The following is a 17723-nucleotide window of genomic DNA, read 5'->3' as shown; positions in this document are numbered from 1 at the left end:
AGCTTCTACACTTAAAGAGAGTTTCTGAAGCTAATGGCTATTCTCCACAGCAGATCCACTACAAATGAAACCAAGGTGACTGTAAGGAGTGGAGAAGAAGACACAGAAAGGTTTAAATCTATGGATTTCCTATCATGTGTCAGAAGTCTATCGTTAAAATAGGTCAAATCCTTTTGAAGCACAAAGTAAAGGTGATTTTTCATTTTCCACCAAAAACAGCAAGACTCATGGGCTCTGTTATATATGATTTGATGCTCCATAAAGCTGGTGTTTACACAATCCCCTGCAAATATGGCCTTTCATACACTGGACAGACAACTTGCACAATTCACAAAAGATTTACGGAATATCACAGATAGACCTGGCTGTTACACTACAATAAATTGACTGTGGCAGAACACTGTAGTGATACTGGTCACCATGTTGTATGATAATGTCAAAACTTTTGCTTTTGCTACATCTTTTTGGGGTTCTGTGGTAATAGTGACATAGAAATTTACTTGGCAATGAAAGACAGCAGTGTCCATTGGGATAAGTCATGGAGTCCAGCATTTTCTGTGATAAACTTACAAAGACATCATCACTGCGCTGTTCCCAGTGATACGACATTGCAGCATTGATTGACCATGCAGCCACAGATCCAATTCATGCATAATGCACTTCTTTGCTGCTGGTCAAAGTCTCTGCTGCCTGTTTATTTGTGGCCACATGCACAGTGGCATGGTCCCCAAGTTTAAAAGGACTGAGTCAATGCTGGAGCATCAGCTGCAACAAAACCCGCATTTGCTGAGGCTTAGAAACTAGCTCTGATGTGAATAACTGCCCGTTAGTTCTGGAGGTGGGAACCAGGCATCAACCGGTATCCCATGGTGGTAATACAAAACATTTGACTGACATGGCTTCAATGAAGACTACAAGGGAATCCTAGGCTTCCGTGTCAAAATAGAGGTGACAAAAGTCATGAGATACCTCCTAATACCTCATCAGACCTCCTTTTGCCCAGTTTAGTGCAGCAACTTGGTATGCCGTGGACTCAAAAAGTCATTGGAAGTTCACTGCAGAAATACTGAGCCATGCTGTGTCTACAGCCATTCATAATTGTGAAAGTGTTACTGGTGCAGGATTTTGTACAGGAACTAACCTTTCGATTATGTCTCATAAATGTCCCATGGGACTCATGCTGGTTGATCTGGGTGGCCAAATCATTGATTCAAATTGTCCAGAATGCTCTTGAAACCAAACACAAACAATTGTGGCCCGTTGACATGCTGCATTGTCACCCATAAAAATTCTATTGTTGTTTGGGAACATGAAGTCCATGAATAACTGCAAATGGTCTCCAAGTAGCCCAACATAACTACTGTCAGTCAATGACCCAGTCCATTCCATGTAAACACAACCCACACCATTATGGAGCCACCAACAGCTTGCACAGTGCCTTGCTGATGATCTGGGTCCATGGCTTTGTGGGGACTATGCCACACTCAGACCCTACCATCAGCTCCTACCATCAATTGAAATCAGGACTCATTTGATCAGGCCACAATTTTCCAGTCATCTGTTGTCCTACCAATATGGACATGAACCCAGGAGAGACACTGCAGGCAATATAGTATTGTTAGCAAAAGTCATTCACATCAGTCGTCTGATGCCATAGCCTGTTATTCCCAAATTTTGTCACACCTTACTAACAGATAATTTTGTTGCATGTTCCACACTGATTTCTGCTTTCAGACGTTAAGTGAATGCCATGAGCCATTGCATTGTCAATGGCGAGAGGTAATGCCTGAAATTTGATATTCTTGGCACACTCTTGACATTGTGGGTCTCAGGATATTGAATTCCCTAAATATTTCTGAAATGGACTGTTCCATTTGTCTAGCTCCAACTACCATTCCACATTCAAAGTTTGTTAATTCCCACTGTACAGCCATAATCACATTGGAAAGCTTTTCACATGAATCACTTGAGTACAAATCACAGCTCTGCCAATACACTGCCCTTTTATTCCTTGTGTACGCAATACTACTACCATCTTTATATGTGAGTATCGCTATCCCATGACTTTTTTCACCTTAGTGTACAACAAGCCTGAAGGTCCTGGACAGTGCCACCACTGCAAAAGGTACAGTAATAAAGCAGGAATTGTTCTCTGAATCCAGGATGTGTCAAATGTGCCAATCTACACTTAACTAAACTGTGCATCAATTTTAATGGAAAACACCTGCTCAGATACCAAGGTTGTGAGGCATACTAGAAACTAGTGCACATCCAGAGGCAGCAGAAAGTGGCCATCATTGTTACTGCTGCGTCTGGACAGCAAGCTTTTGGCAAGCAGAATTCCAATTGTAGACGCTGCACCTTCCTGTGCTCCAGACAAGACAGAACGTGTGGACCTGCCCCTTCCAATCTACTGCCACAGTGCCCCCTCCAGCAGTGGCAGGGACAGGAGACAGGACCACCCCCACCATTACGACCCCCACCACCACCCTAGGCTCTAGACACTGATAGCAGAACAATCAGTTCACCCAAGAACTTGCAGTGACGACACAACTAGAGTCAAAAAATGCAGGAAGCAAATTCGCGAACCTGTTGCATGAAATAAAAGAAATTAGGGCACTGCTCGCTGGCTTTAACCTCAGCAGCATAGTAAAGGAGCTCAAAGAAACCATGACAGTGTTGTGCGTGGAGCCAGATAAATTTGCAAAAGCGACAATAATTGTAGAAGCCACCATGAACTTTCAATGGTCCTTAGATATAGGAACTTTGAAATCCTAAATTGGAATGTGAACAGCAATTCTGATAAAATTATCCAACATCAGTTCTTTCCTGATCAGCATGTTATAGACATCAGCTGTATCACAGAGATACATCTGTTATCGACTGATTTAAGGTGCACAACTAGTCTGTCCACAGGACAGATTGTCCCAACTGCCGACGAGGAGGGGTGGGCATCATAGTACATCTCCACTGAACAATTGATATACCAAATTTGGTCAGAGTTGGGGCTGCCGGTATAGACTTAAAGATAGGAAGCAATGTCTTCACTGTAGTTTCTGTATACAATTCTCCCTATCGCCACAAAACAGCACAAGACTTGAAAACTAAACATAGTTACAGGGATTGCAATTCCATAAACACCAGCAGGAGGGGAGTGGGGAAGTTTGTCTGGGGTGATCCCTTCTTGAGGCTAATCCCTCTCAAGAAGCCTGTTCATATCTCCTACTAAGCCCAGTTCAGGCCAGATATCCTGGATATCTGTCTCTCCAAAGACCTGCCATGGAGAACCACGAGCACAGTCCATTATGAGCTGGACTCCGACCACAGCCGAGTTGTCTTGGAATGTGCTATTGTCAAAGAGCCAGATAGGAGGATGGCAGATACAAAATATACCACTGATTGGGAGCAATATAACACCCTGATAGGACATCATCTGGAGGACATGCTGCAAATGTGAAATGAAAGGGAGGTAGATGCATCTGTTGAGTTTTTCACAACCATCCTACAGAACCATACTCAGGAGGCAAGCACCAGGATGACCACTAAACCTGGTGTGAGGGACCCACCCTCTGACATCTGGGACCTGGTAATTTCTTGAGGAGGGTTTGACAATGTTGCTTCAATCCTGCTGACATTGGTTATACGAATGGAAGTACAAGTGAAAGAGAGATTACAGGAGCACCGAGGCTTCTACTTGTAATGAAAGACGTGAAGAAGCAGAGCAGGACATGAACAAATTATGGAAGCTCATGAAAGTGCAGAAGGTTACAGGGTAGACAAGAAAAATGGACTTGTCGGTGGTGACAAGGAGAAAGTGGAAGTACTGGTTACATCACTGAGTCACAATTCTGAACTCACATTGTCAAAGATAATGAGAGTGAAAGGCAGGAGAGAGATATAGTCAGAGTGGCTCAGCTGAGATACTAGGACAGAAAAAGATTTTTTACCAGTTGGAACAACAAATCTCCAAGTCCTGATAAGGCCTGTGTCCCACACCTAAAATGCCTACCTCCATCTGCAATCACCTACATCACCACAGCCTACAACCAGTGCCTCTCCCACAACTTGTTTCCCAAATATCTTAAAAATTGCTGAGGTTATCACCTTATCCAAACCACAAAAGGACCTCATCCTTTCTCACAGTTACAGATCCATATCACTTCTGTGCTTTCTAGGGAAGATACTGGAGTATCTTATACATAAACCCCTCACCCGATTTCTTTAAGACAACAACATAACAACTCCTGAGGAGTTTGGCTTCTGACCTGAACATAGCACCATTCACCAATCCATGCATCTGGTAGAACACACAGTTAGACATTCCAGGACACGGGATCAGCATGACTGATTCATTCCTGGTGGGAAGGTACAGCAAACATGATCAAACAAAACAGATCAGGAATGCTGTGGCTGGGATCCTGCAGGAAACTGGCTGGAGGTGAAATTGTCCTCTACATGGACAATATAGCAGTATATAAGAGCAGCAGAAACCCAAACTTCATTGCACAAGAACTTCAGCAACACCTAGATACCATCACCCAATGGTGCAACATCTGTAACATCAAAATAAACCCAGAAATCTGTGTTGCCGTAATGTTTACGAGCAAATTAACTCGTCCAACCTGACCGATCTCCATCACTGATAGAGTGGTACAATGGAGTCCTCTGCAATATACCAAGGCCTACAACTCAACAGATGCCTGACATTCATGAAACAAATAAACAGTGCAAGAAGCAAGGGTTGTGCTGCTTTCTACCAGTTGCATCCAGTCCCAAAGAGTGGGGAGTCATCAGCAGATACAAAGCTTGGGTTGTACAGAAATGTTGTCCTGCCAATGATTCTCTATGGATCTGAAGTATGTTCAATGGCAACAACCCCACACCTGAAAAAGCTACAATCACTGCAAAAGAAAATTCTCTGCATCATCGCAGACACAGACTGATACACACCAAACACTCGTACACTGATGTGACAAAAGCCATGGGATAGAGATATGCACATACACAGATGGTGGTAATATCACATATACAAAGTATAAAAGAGTAGTGCAGTGGGGGAGTTGTCATTTGTACTCAGGGACCCACGTGAAAAGATTTCCAATCTGGTTTTGGCTGCACAGTGAGAATTAACAGACTTTGGATATGAAACGGTAGTTGGAGCTAGAAATGTAGCATATTCCATTTTGAAAATTGTTAAGGAATTCAGCGATCCATGGTGTCAAGAGTGTGCTGAGAATACCAAATTTCAGTCATTACTTCTCACCATGGACAACGCAGTGGCCAATGGCCTTCACTTAATGACCGAGAGCAGCAGTGTTTGCGTAGAGTTGTCAGGGCCAACAGACAAGCAACATTGCGCGAAATAATTGCAGAAATCAATGTGGAACATATGATGAACATATCCATTAGGACAGTATGGTGAAATTTGGGATTAATGGGCTATGACAGCAGACAACTGATGTGAGTGCCTTTGCTAACAGCATGACATCGCCTGCAGCGGCTCTCCTAGGCTCATCACCACATCGTTTGGACCCCCAGGGATTGGAAAACTGTGGCCTGGTCGGATGAGTCCTAATTTCAGTTGGTAAGAGCTGATGGTAGGGTTTGTGTGTGGTGCTTCCTTGGGCTCAGATTGTCAACAAGGCACTGTGCAAGGCTGGTGGATGCCCTATAATGGTGTGGGCTATGTTTACATGAAATGGACTGGGTCACTGATTGGAAATAGTTGTGTTCAGCTACTTGGAGACCATTTGCAGCAATTCATGTTCCCAGACAACAATGGAATTTTTTGGGTGACAATGCACCATATCAACAGGCCAAAATTGTTTGAATTTGGTTTTAAGAACTTTCTGTACAATTTGAGTAAATGATTTGGCCACCCAGATCACCCAATATGAGTCCCATGGAGCATTTATGAGACATAATCGAAAGGTCAGTTCCTGCACAAAATCCTGCACCAGTAACACTTTTACAATTGTGAATGGCTGTAGAGGCAGCATGGCTCAATGTTTCTGCTGGGAACTTCCAACGACTTGTTGAGTCCATGGCATGTCGCGTTGCTGCACTCCACTGGGCAAAAGGTGGTCTGACATGATATTAGGAGGTATCTCATGACTTGTCACCGCAGTGTATGTTTTAACATATATTTCACAGGCTACAGAAAAAATTGTACTATAAATGGAGATATTATTAAGTAATTCTCACTTGATTTGGAACACTGCAATGCAGTGATCCACTTGAGCTGACAAGAAATCACTTGTTTTCAAAAGTTCTAAAAAAAACAGCACAATTTTCTTAATATAGCTTGGGTCCTTTTTTTAATACTGATTCTTTCATTCTATTCATGTCTGAGGAACACTGAATGAAACTGCTCACTGACAATGTCCCCTCATTTTTTTTAAGTACTCCGTAGTTATATTAATGTGCTTTTTGACATGGTTTTCACATGTTCAAAAATACCATTTTTGGCTATGGTACGATGGTCTGAAAATGGGTCTTGACCCAAAACTAGTCATTGAGTGAATAAAAAAAAGTGAAAATTACAATTCTGGGCTGGTTTTTCATTGTACTGTACTTGTGAAGACTGTATTTACCTGTTATCCAGCTACAGCATAGGAGAGGTCCAACAGAACTGTGAACTGTAGAAGACAAATAGTGCCCAACTGAAGCTTTCAATGAAGTCCATTAGCTCATTGATTGTACTCAGATGTCTCAACTGGAAGAGCACTACTCACAAAAGGCACATACATAAAACAGAGTCCTGATTCAGCACAGTACATTGAGTGAGCTGAAATGGCTTATTTGTAGGACTTGTAGCAATAATCTACTGTGCCCTACATTCCATAACATTTGCTTGAAGCCCATTTGCTTTGAGCCACTGAAGTCACAAACTTCAGTTTTTGCCAAACGTTCTCAGTTAAACCCATGGCAACATCCGTATTTGTTTCGCATTGTTTATTTGGCAATGTGCAACTTGAACTTCTCACAGAAGCAACTCATTGCTGAGCAGATTTTATAAAAATTTAGAAAGTTGTTACAATTAAATAAAACATATTTATGATGTGTGAAAGACGTTCCATAAATCCTTCTGCTGGTGCAAAAATAAATGTGATACTTTCGTATCTCTCTCTCTCTCTCTCTCTCTCTCTCTCTCTCTCTCTCTCTCTCTCTCTCATATGAAATGTCAACACTAAATGAGTAACACTTAAATTTTATTTACAACAGCAAGAAATGTTTAAAAACATATTTCTGTCTTACTGATGTGAATATTTCTACAAAATTCTGTCAGTTGCGTGAGTATAGTGCTGCCAAACTTTTAGCAACAGTGGATCAGTACCATACTGCCAAAGTTCTAAAGTAACAGAGACAATGTGTCATCCCTAAAGCCTCATTGATAACTTTTTCAATATCCAATGAAGACAAATTATTTAACCTTGTCTTTGGACATGTAAAGTATTTCTTCAAAAACAGAATTATATTTCAGGTAAATTGATATGAACTCAAATAACAGGACATTTCAAAAATCATTTGAGCTTTCTAGGGCACTTACAATAAGAGTCATGTACCTCAAATAATAGTAGTATACCATTAGGATAACACAAATGAGTGACATCAGGAATTTGCATATAATTAGATGGACATTTAGATTATGTAAATGGAATTAATGTAACTTGATCAGTTGATAGCCCTTAGAACTTTAGATCAAATTTTAAGAATGTTCTGCTTAAAGGAAAGAGAAGGAAACTAATTGTATAAAGTACAGAAGAACTGTGCCACGCCCTGATAAAATTTCAGGCCAAGATGACCGTGAATTACAACAGTGCTAGGTAGCTCCAAATGGTGTCTTTATTACATAAAGAAGACATGGATGCAAGCATAAAAATTTGAACATGTCCAGGTGATGTAACCCAAACTTGGATGGCAGGGTCAGTAACCTACAATGAAGGATTGGGGTGTCTCCACATTGTGACCAACTGCAATGGCATTCTGCAGGAATATGTCTCAGATTTGCAGTATCCTGAATTGGTGTGCTATAAGATTGTATTCTGTTTGAAAAACTGAGGGTAGTTATGCCCACCACACACTGCACACAGTAGAGGCAGCATGGCTTTTGTAAAGCATGCTTTCCAATGAGGCACCACACAGTGGACACAGCTGAGATTCAGGGTAGGACATTAGCTGTGGCAGCCCTCTGACCAGTTGTCTGAGCCACACAAGTTTTTCTATACCTGCAACCACCTGTGTCATCCCCTCAGGACCCATTGATTTGTCATGGTAGCTAGCAGGCTTGCTTCACTGTGGAACGGCAAGGTGCACAAATTGGCCAATCTGCAATCTTTCTCAAATAATTGTAAAGAGACAGTCTGGTAAAAAAAAAACTTTGATTCTCACAAATCTCTTAGCTTAATTCATGAGCTTCATGATGAACTGTGTATCATTTTATTAATGGTTATAGTTGTGATATTTCAAGATTATGAATTTCTTCTAGCAGTTTACCTAAACTTTGCATTGGAAAATAGTGGTTACCACAAATTTGTGTTTAGTGCATGTTAGGTCATACGTTGTTGTGTTTGAACTGTAGCTAACACATTGAATTATTCTTTAAACTTGGAAGGCTATCACTGTCTGTCTCCAATCTTGAGACAACAGATTGTACGTAAAGTAATCCATCCTCTGCACACGAGGGAAAAAGCCAGAATGAAATATTCATACCTCACTCATATCTCGTAAACAGTTTGAGACACTGAAACAAGATTTTGGCAATTGATAGCACACAAAGAGGAGCACATTTCATCATAAAACTAATGTAGGAAACGTCCATGCTTATGATATTCAAGCAAGTACAGATTTTTCTCCAATTAAGCAAGGAAGAATGAAACTGGAAGAAGGTTGCAGAGGAATTATATTACATCAGTTGTAAGTAATGAAACAACAAGTTCACTGTTACCAGTCAACAGTGAACTTGTTGTTTCATTTAATGTCAGTAACAGTCACGGTAAAGCCTAACCTAAAAATGTTCGCATTTAAAGTCAGTTGTAAGTATTATTTATTTAATTTATACACATCTTCACAGTAAACATTTAATATTAATGATGTTAAGTTCTTCACATTCATACTGGTCTCTTTTTATGGGTGCATACTGCCACTGAACAAAAGGTTCAGGTGAATTAAAACATTCATTAAATCTTTCTCACCTAAGAAATGTTTTACTCATGTTTCTGCATCTACTTGGAGCAGGTGACAGAAGCTGGTTAGTGCTCAGTGGTCTCATTTCCTCCTCCTCCTCCTCCTCCTCCTCCTCCTCAGCGAGATCTTTTGACATAATGTTTTCAGTCCTCAAATAATTGTGCAGTACACTCGTAGCCCTCACAATTCTATCTACAGTCTCCAGTTTACAGTCAAAAGACCATTTAAGCAAAAGAAATCTGGAACTCAATATACCAAATGCACTCTCTATATGAGGAAGACTGTAGTTAAAAACTTTACTTTTGCCATTAGCAGTAACTCTAGATTTAGGTTAAGGTTTCAGTAAGTTTTTTTTAATAACAGAAGTGTCTCATCACCTATGAGAACATAAAGGGCTCCTGAGTTCCAAATCAAAGTCAGAATCTAAATCTAACTGCATAGACAGACTCAGGGTGGACATTGCAGGGTGCTCTGTGCTTCATGAGCACTGGACCACTACTGAGATTCTGTCATGCCTCTGCTATGGGCAGTATGTGTTGACCTACAGAAACTGTTGCTCTGCCAGGCCTCTGCTCTGCTTCTGCTGCATGCAGTGTGCAGTGAGCCATAACATATTGTATAGCAGACCACATGCTCGTTCATCTTTGGGTCCTTAGTGCAATAAATCAGTTGGTCATCTGCATTTGTGTCTGAAACAGCCACAAATGTGATGCTCAGCATGCACCAATGGGCACGGTGGCCCACAAGCAGCACAGCATCTGCAATGTCTGTTATATTCCAAGGCTGTGCATATGTGAGAAAAACTGATTTGCTAGTTTCATTACTTTCTCTCTTCTACAGATAGCAGTAGCTCTGTCTGTTAATGCCTGGCCATACATAAGCACACGGACAGGTAGCTACCATACATGTTTTAGTTATGACATGAAGTGTAATTAATTATTATCCTTTCATCCACATGTTTTATTGTTTCCCTTATTTATTCTTACATGAGTACATCATGTATCCTGTGGGTGTATAAATAATTGTTCTTTGTGACTTTTCAATACTAAAATACTGTGGGGGTAATCTAACCTTGGTGACTCAGCATATCATTTACTACAGTAATCTGTAATGACCTTTTGCCATTTCCCTAATTTATTGGACTGCATTTTCTGATACAGTGCACCTTTATAAAGCCTTACAGTAACAGTGAATCCAATTCAGCTTTTTTGCACACAGTTCAGTTACATTTTGGGTATCATTACAGAATTTCTGACCAGTGATCGGCTTCAGGACAACATTCCTGAGGAAGGAAACTGGGAGAAGTTGGGGGATTTAAAAAGGAGAGGCAGGTCACACAGATCTGAGAATGTGAAGTAACCATCTGTTGTGAATACGAGAGGAGACAAAGATAAATATAAGCCTACTCCACACAAAATGAAATACTACAATTTTAACTATTTAAAAAATTTATTCACATAAAACGCTTGACAAAAATTAAAAATATTAAGTAAAATTAAGTTGCAGATCTGAAATTGCCATAATGAGCAAGAGTAATACAGCCTCCATGGATGTGTAATTGAACTAGGAACTGTTAGAAATAAATTGTTGAAGTAATATATTCCACATTAAAATGATGACAAATCTGAGCCCATATGTAGCTTTTGCTCTGGCAAGGTGTGTTTACACCTAACTCTTAGTCTGCTAAAATGATAAATTATAACACATAAGACTTGGTGTTTCTGTTGAGAGTAATCTAAGATTGAACCAACATTTTGATGTTGATTCAAGCACAAAAACTCTACAAAACCACTGAGCTTGGTTTCTTTTAGAGTTAATTGGCACATTACATTTCATTATAAAACATAAAATTAATACGCAGCATCAAATCTACATTCCAACTTCATATGTACAGAAATATTACAATGGAATGGTTCTTTTCTAATATAAAAATAACTTTTCACAAATAAGAGGAGACAAACCATCTCCTTTATCCTGCTCATTGTGAAATTCAGATTAAAAGCTTAGTGATATGGATACATCATGGAAGAAGTACACTTCATGTACAGACACAAAAAATGTGACACTATAACAGTGAACTTGGTAAAGGAACAAAAAGTAGTTCTTAATTTTTAAAAAACATAGCATCACAATATATATTACAAAGAATAATAGGATTTTTTAAAAAAAAATCACAGGACCCCTTACTTTCTGAAAAGAATTCGCTCACTACATCAGAATGTAATGGCATGAACACAAAAACTGAATAATAAAACAAGAACATTTATTATGTGATTCCTGTTTTATCAAGTTTTCAGAAAGAAAGAAAAAAGGGATCTCATAGCTCTTTACTTTGTAAGAGCACAACTCGAATGTAATTGTACTTCAGAAGTACTCTTTAATAAATTAAGAATTTAACCATTTAAGATAATTGCCAGAGGTAAAAAATTAAATTATCAAAAATACATAGACATTATATACTGACCACAAAAATGTGTAACAAGTTGAGATAGATTGCAATATAACACTTATCTGAGGTATAATTCTGAAGTGATAACATGTTTATTAAATTTTGAATTAAATATACTTAGTTGTGTCAGTAAGTGACCTCAGCTGTGTTACATCATAGTTTCATTTTGTGGTAAAATTCAACAGCTACTGTTGACAACTGCATGTCTAACAGCTGGTAGTAAAGCACATCACCATTCCAGTTTTTCTGGATACACTCCAGTGAGGCACGCTGTGCAGTGTCCAATGCTTGTGGAGCTTTTGTTCTTCATTCTTTGCCGAACTGCTTGCACTAAGCCTTCCACAGATAAGTACGCCAAACTGTCCGCACCTGAGTAAAATGATGTTTAGATATAGCAGGTTTCTAATAGTTAGTGGTCATGGAAGATGACATATGTTATGATAGCTGCAGGGATAGTAAGTGTAATGTTGTCTTACATCCAAACTATTTGAAGTACTCAAATTTATTTTTCAAATCAGTCAACTGAAAGCTGAACTTTCTTTCTCATGAGTCCATGATGCTAGAAGGACTTCATTGCTGAAACTGGTCATACTAATATCAATCTTGAGATCAGAGTTGTAGATTTATGTATGTGGGTGTTTAACATATGACTGTGCTTATCTCAGTATCACTTGAAACAGTAAATTTCTCTTGCCAGTCTCCCTGGATTACTACAGTTCATTACATTAAATATAGAGTTGAATGGAGTAAAGTTAAGCCAGTAAATTAATTAATGATCCAGTGCTATGTCATTTGGCTGAACAAGGGTACCCAGTGAGGAAAAATCTTCCAACATGTTTTTCTAAATATCTGGAGTAAATCACAAACTGAAAATTGTAGAGAGGACTGAAATAACTTATGCAAACAGGAATTCTTGGATTCTGAGAGGTGTTCAGTTTCATAAGTTTCATAACAGAATTCAGTCTAGCTGGCCAGGAGGTGCTTCTCATGCAGTTTGCAACATCTGCACTCAGTCATAACAATAACTGACTCCATTTTTATCTCAGACAGCAGCTACAAAACTGTAAAACACGAAGCCATGACCACCAACCAACTATACACATGAATGAATGGCCACTGTCACACTGTGTGAAAGAGCAGAGTTGACCACCAGAAGTAGAACATGCTACGAGCACAAATGCTTGACTTCAATGGCTGCTTCCACGTCATCCGGAAACACACACACACGCGCACACACACACACACACACACACACACACACACACACACACACACACACACACACAGAGAGAGAGAGAGAGAGAGAGAGAGAGAGAGAGAGAGAGAGAGAGAGAGAGAGATGAAACATGTTTTTGGTGGTACTACACATATATACATACTAACCAAACAAACACAGCTGCTTGTCAAGAAAATAGTAAAATACTGGTTTCTTCATTGTTACCCATAGAATGTTTGACACCATATCATCTGGCTAACTTCCTATGAATTCTAATGTACTTCTCTCAATATCCTGCTAGGATTGTGAACAAACTAAGTGCAATGTTACATTTTGCTTGCAGAACCTACATTTTAATACAAATATTTACTATTTATGACAGGCTGAAGCAAAATTACACACTACTCAATCAAGTTGAGATTTACAAAAAACATAGGAAGTTTTAACTTATTCTCTGAAAGACAATTATACAGTGTAACAGGCAGAAATGTATGCTGGTGTGCGAAACAAAGACAAAAGTAACTTTCACATTAAGTGTCAATGATAAGTAACATAGCTCAATAAAACTTGGACCACACACATAAAGAGCTGCTACAGTGTCATGCAGAAGGTAACTGAAAGAAATACACAGTGAGATGAACAGAAATGACACTTTTATTCAAAGATAATAATTATGTGAAGGCACCACAAATCATAATAGTCCTTGGACATTACAAAAGGTGGGATGTGGTTCTTTATAGTGTGTACTATCACCACAGCAGCAATACCTGCCCTCCAATGTGCTCCCAAGCTGGTCATGAGTTTTGTAAGGAGTTCTCGTAGTAGGGCATTCCATTCCTCCACCAGTGTGACTGACAACTACTGGATGGGCAATGGTGCATGTGGATGTTGATGTGCTGCTGTATGTCTCTCCAATGCACCCCACATGTGCTCAATGGGACTGAAGTCAGGGGAATGGGCAGGCCAGTCCATTAGCTGAATATTGTCCAGTTCCATGAGCTGCTTCATCTGCACTGTTTGATGTGGTTGTGCATTGTCATCAATAAAAATGAAATCAGGATCAAATGTACCCTTGAGAAGATGCACATGGGGAAGGAGTACAGTGTCACAATAATGCTGACCAGTGAGTGTACCATGTTCAAAAATTTGGAGGTCACTACGCCCGTGCAACATTATGCTTCTGCCCACCCTAACATCTGGACCACCAAACAATCACATTTGACAATGTTCCTGGGTGCCTTATGTGTTCCCTCTCTCATCCTATAAGGGTACATAATGCACCTAGGAATGTTGTCAAACATCATCGTTCTGGTGTTCTACGTGTTATGGTGTGGGCAGGCATAATTTTGCCTGGACATACTGACCTTCAAATCTTTGAATGTGGTACATTCACCGAGCGGCATTGCTGTGACACTGTACTCCTTCCCCATGTGCATTCAGTCCTGACTTCATTTTTTATGGATGACAATGTGCAACTCTATTGAACTGTGCAGGTGGAGCAGCATTTGGAATGAGATGATACTCAGCAAATGTTCAAGACTTAAATCCCCTCATGTGATCAGTAGAAGTTTTTCAGCATGTCAATACGCATAACCAACCATAGAGCAAACAGCAACTCTACCAGCGAAACTCCTTACCAACCTTGTGGCCAGCATGGGAGCACGGCGCAGAGCATGCGTTGCTGGTATGTGGTTGTCACATACCCTATTAAGAACCATGTTCTGCCTTTTGTAATGTCCAGAGGACTATCATACATTGTGGTAACTTCAGTGTAATTATTGTCTTTGAATAAATGTGACATTTCTGGTGTATTACTGAGCTATGTTACTTTGTAGTGACACATGATGCAAAAGTTACTTTTGCTCTTAAGTTTTGCACATCAGTGTGTTAACTGCAGAACATAATATTGCCATCTTGCACTTAATGCAACAGTGTTTTGGCTGCCATTTGATATGTTCTCCAGGTATCTGTATAATGAGTCTATTGCCCTAACAATAAAAAAAAACAAGTTAGCCCTGCAGTTTCTGTTTTCTTTGTATTTGTCATGTATTTTACGACACTCTTTGGATCTACATGAATTTATTTGCAATTTACAATATTGTGAGAAGAAAATGGATCAAGGTGTCTGGCCATACAGCACAAATATCTGAAAATGGCAACTTTCCACTCTTGTGAAGGTAAACAATAAAAAATGTGACCCACTGACAGATAAATATGGCCTTACTGGGATCAACTGGAAAACTCCCTACTGTATCTAATGTGTGTCTATACATTGTGAGAAGGAGGCACAAGACAAAGATGGAGGCAACCTCTTATAGCAACAAATGTTCAGGGACTGTTGTCAGATATGATCAGAAGTTTACACTATAATTGCTGAGTGTCTGTGTTACCCTATTCACAACTCCTCATTTTCTCTGCATTTCAGTTCTACAGAAAACTGATAATTTCTGCTTGGTGTCCATATTTCTTATTTAGACTGAACAATATTTGTAACAGAAGACAGCTGTCTATATTCTACATGAGGTGTGATGTTAAGCTGTGCCAATTCTAATTCACTAAATGCGAGTATCAGCATCCAAGTGAAATTTTGTAAACAACGCTATTTAGATTGCTTCATGTATTTTTTGTCTAATTTTTTACATTGCTGACCTGTCTTGGCTACTCTTCTCATCAAATCCCAGCAAACTGAGCTTGGATGTTAGTTTTGTCAAGTGTTATACAAATTGCCATATTTCCTGTTGGCTTCTGTCTCAGATTCTTCAATTGACAATCGTCTGACAATTTTTTGATGTTTCACCAGCACAAGTAGTTGGCATTATCAATGCTCCATCCTCCATTGCTGGTCGTGTACTGGAGTCAAGCTCGTAGCTAGGGATTACATGTACCTGTCACACCACCATCTGAGGACTTTCCCTGGTCATTACTGCTGTGGTTCTCCCCCTGATACCTACAACAGTTGTTTATTGCAGCACGGTAATCCAGGATCCATGCACCAGTTGTCATATTTGTGGATTTCTATAGCTTCCCTGGGTAAGTGGGTATGATAGCTCTTCTCCCCAGCAAGAACTTTCATGTCAGCAAATTTATCATGTGATCAGTCTTACACAGCTTGTGCTCTGCCACGACTAATTTCTCCACCTATACCAACCTCCAATATCATTTCCTTTCAGTGACCCAGGTGTTGATGGATCATCCAATCATTCCCACACAGACTTTTCCACATGTACAGAGTGTGTCTTATATTCCCCTACATTGCAAAGAGACCACCTTCTGTCCTTTGCTATGGCAGCTACATATTATCTCCAGGCACGAGCTCCCTTCCATTTCACCACCAACTATGGACAGTGAAGCTTTGACAATGGCAGCCACTTGTACCAGCGAAACACCTAAAAATTGTCAAACTAGCATCAGCCAAAGAACCCGAGTCAGAAGTCAACAGGCAATATGTTAACGAGTGACGATGCAGGCCTCAAAAATTTTGTTATATGGAGTGTTACTAAAATAATTCTAAGCTTTTTAATTTATTCTTTAGATATTATAAATGAAACCCTTCTGCTTTTTCATTATATCCATTGTGGATGACGAACTGAAACTGCAATTAAAAAGTGGCACATTGTTTACTTTTACAAATATTTGTTACTGTCTGAAGGAGCAGATATTGTAAAAATAAACTATGTAATACATGCCCAGATGGGCAAAACAATGATAGTAATAATGATGAACATGTTGTCTCATTCTTCCTGTTGTGGGAATCCAAGTAATGTTGTGAGCATTAGGTGATGTAGGTGGTGTGGCATTTGGAGGCTTGGATCAGTCCAGGCTGCATGCACAGATAGCTGAAATGGTTAAGGTGACCACTCATGATAAGCAGGAAATTCAAGTTTGAGTCCCAGTCTGGCACAAATTTTGATGCATCAGAAATAGGTAGTATATCTATACCCAATGCAGCTAATGACAAAAGAATTCACAATCAGTGAACAAATCTCAAAATAATAGGAAGTAGCAATTTACGTAGGTATGATGTGCAACCAGCTGCTTTTTGAAATTGATGTGATTTACTGTAACATTAACTAGTTTTCAAGCCACTGTAGGCTTGTTGTCAGTTGGAGTTACAACACCATTATATCTTGGATGAAATGCAGCTCTACACAAGGGACATGGTGATTGCACTGTCTTGTCCGGTACCTATCACTCTGCATATGCGCGTGCATGTGTAAGGTGGCAAAATGCACAATTAGTATGACCTTAGTGCTTAGCTGCACTTGGTCCAAGAAACAAGAACATAACACATCCATCTCATAAGGCTGCAGCAGCTCAAAACATAGTTAATAGTGCAATAGATCTTATGAAACTGACGAAGGGACTGGTTGCATATTATACCTACATAAACTGCCTACTGCTTTTGATCTAATCTAAATAAGACAGTCAATCTCAAAATACAATCATACCTAACATGCCACTTGTTATTTTAAATGTTGGCCATAATGGAGTTCAAACTCTGAACTGCCTGAGCTGGATCAAGAGCAGGGAATCCAATAAAATATTCAAAGTTCTGCAAGCTTTATGTAATATTTACAGGGGTGTCACATTTAGTAGATCTCACATCAGCCTATGTCAAGAATGATGAGACATTGTTATTTAGATGCCTCATAAAAATGTAAATATAAACACCTTCTGCTGGATGAAGCTGGCTAAGACACCTTAGGAGGACAAGAATGCACTATTTTCATTTGAATCTAGTACTGTACAGGAATCTTAAAGGACAGGAATGCTTTATGTTAAATATGGATCCATTCACACTACAGGTCATGCAACTTGTACAGTTTTAAATGCAAATTTTAGGGCATCATCTCTCACTTCGTTCCTCTTTCT

At 39.6% G+C, this 17723-nt stretch overlaps 1 protein-coding gene across 4 annotated transcripts in view; it reads right to left on the bottom strand.

The window, feature by feature from the left end:
- Nucleotides 1-10616: 10616 nt before the first annotated feature.
- Nucleotides 10617-17723, bottom strand: part of LOC126470417 (amidophosphoribosyltransferase-like) — a 262045-nt gene continuing 254938 nt past the window's right edge. For all 4 annotated transcript variants that reach the window (XM_050098270.1, XM_050098272.1, XM_050098271.1 and 1 more), the window contains one exon: nt 10617-12004. In XM_050098270.1, the coding sequence (XP_049954227.1) occupies nt 11865-12004 (140 nt within the window). In that variant the 3' untranslated portion in view covers nt 10617-11864. The remainder of the gene's footprint in view (nt 12005-17723) is intronic.

This window comes from Schistocerca serialis, chromosome 3, assembly GCF_023864345.2.
Source record: "Schistocerca serialis cubense isolate TAMUIC-IGC-003099 chromosome 3, iqSchSeri2.2, whole genome shotgun sequence".
NCBI classification, from domain to species: domain Eukaryota; kingdom Metazoa; phylum Arthropoda; class Insecta; order Orthoptera; family Acrididae; genus Schistocerca; species Schistocerca serialis.
This window is presented reverse-complemented; position numbering and strand designations above follow the sequence as displayed.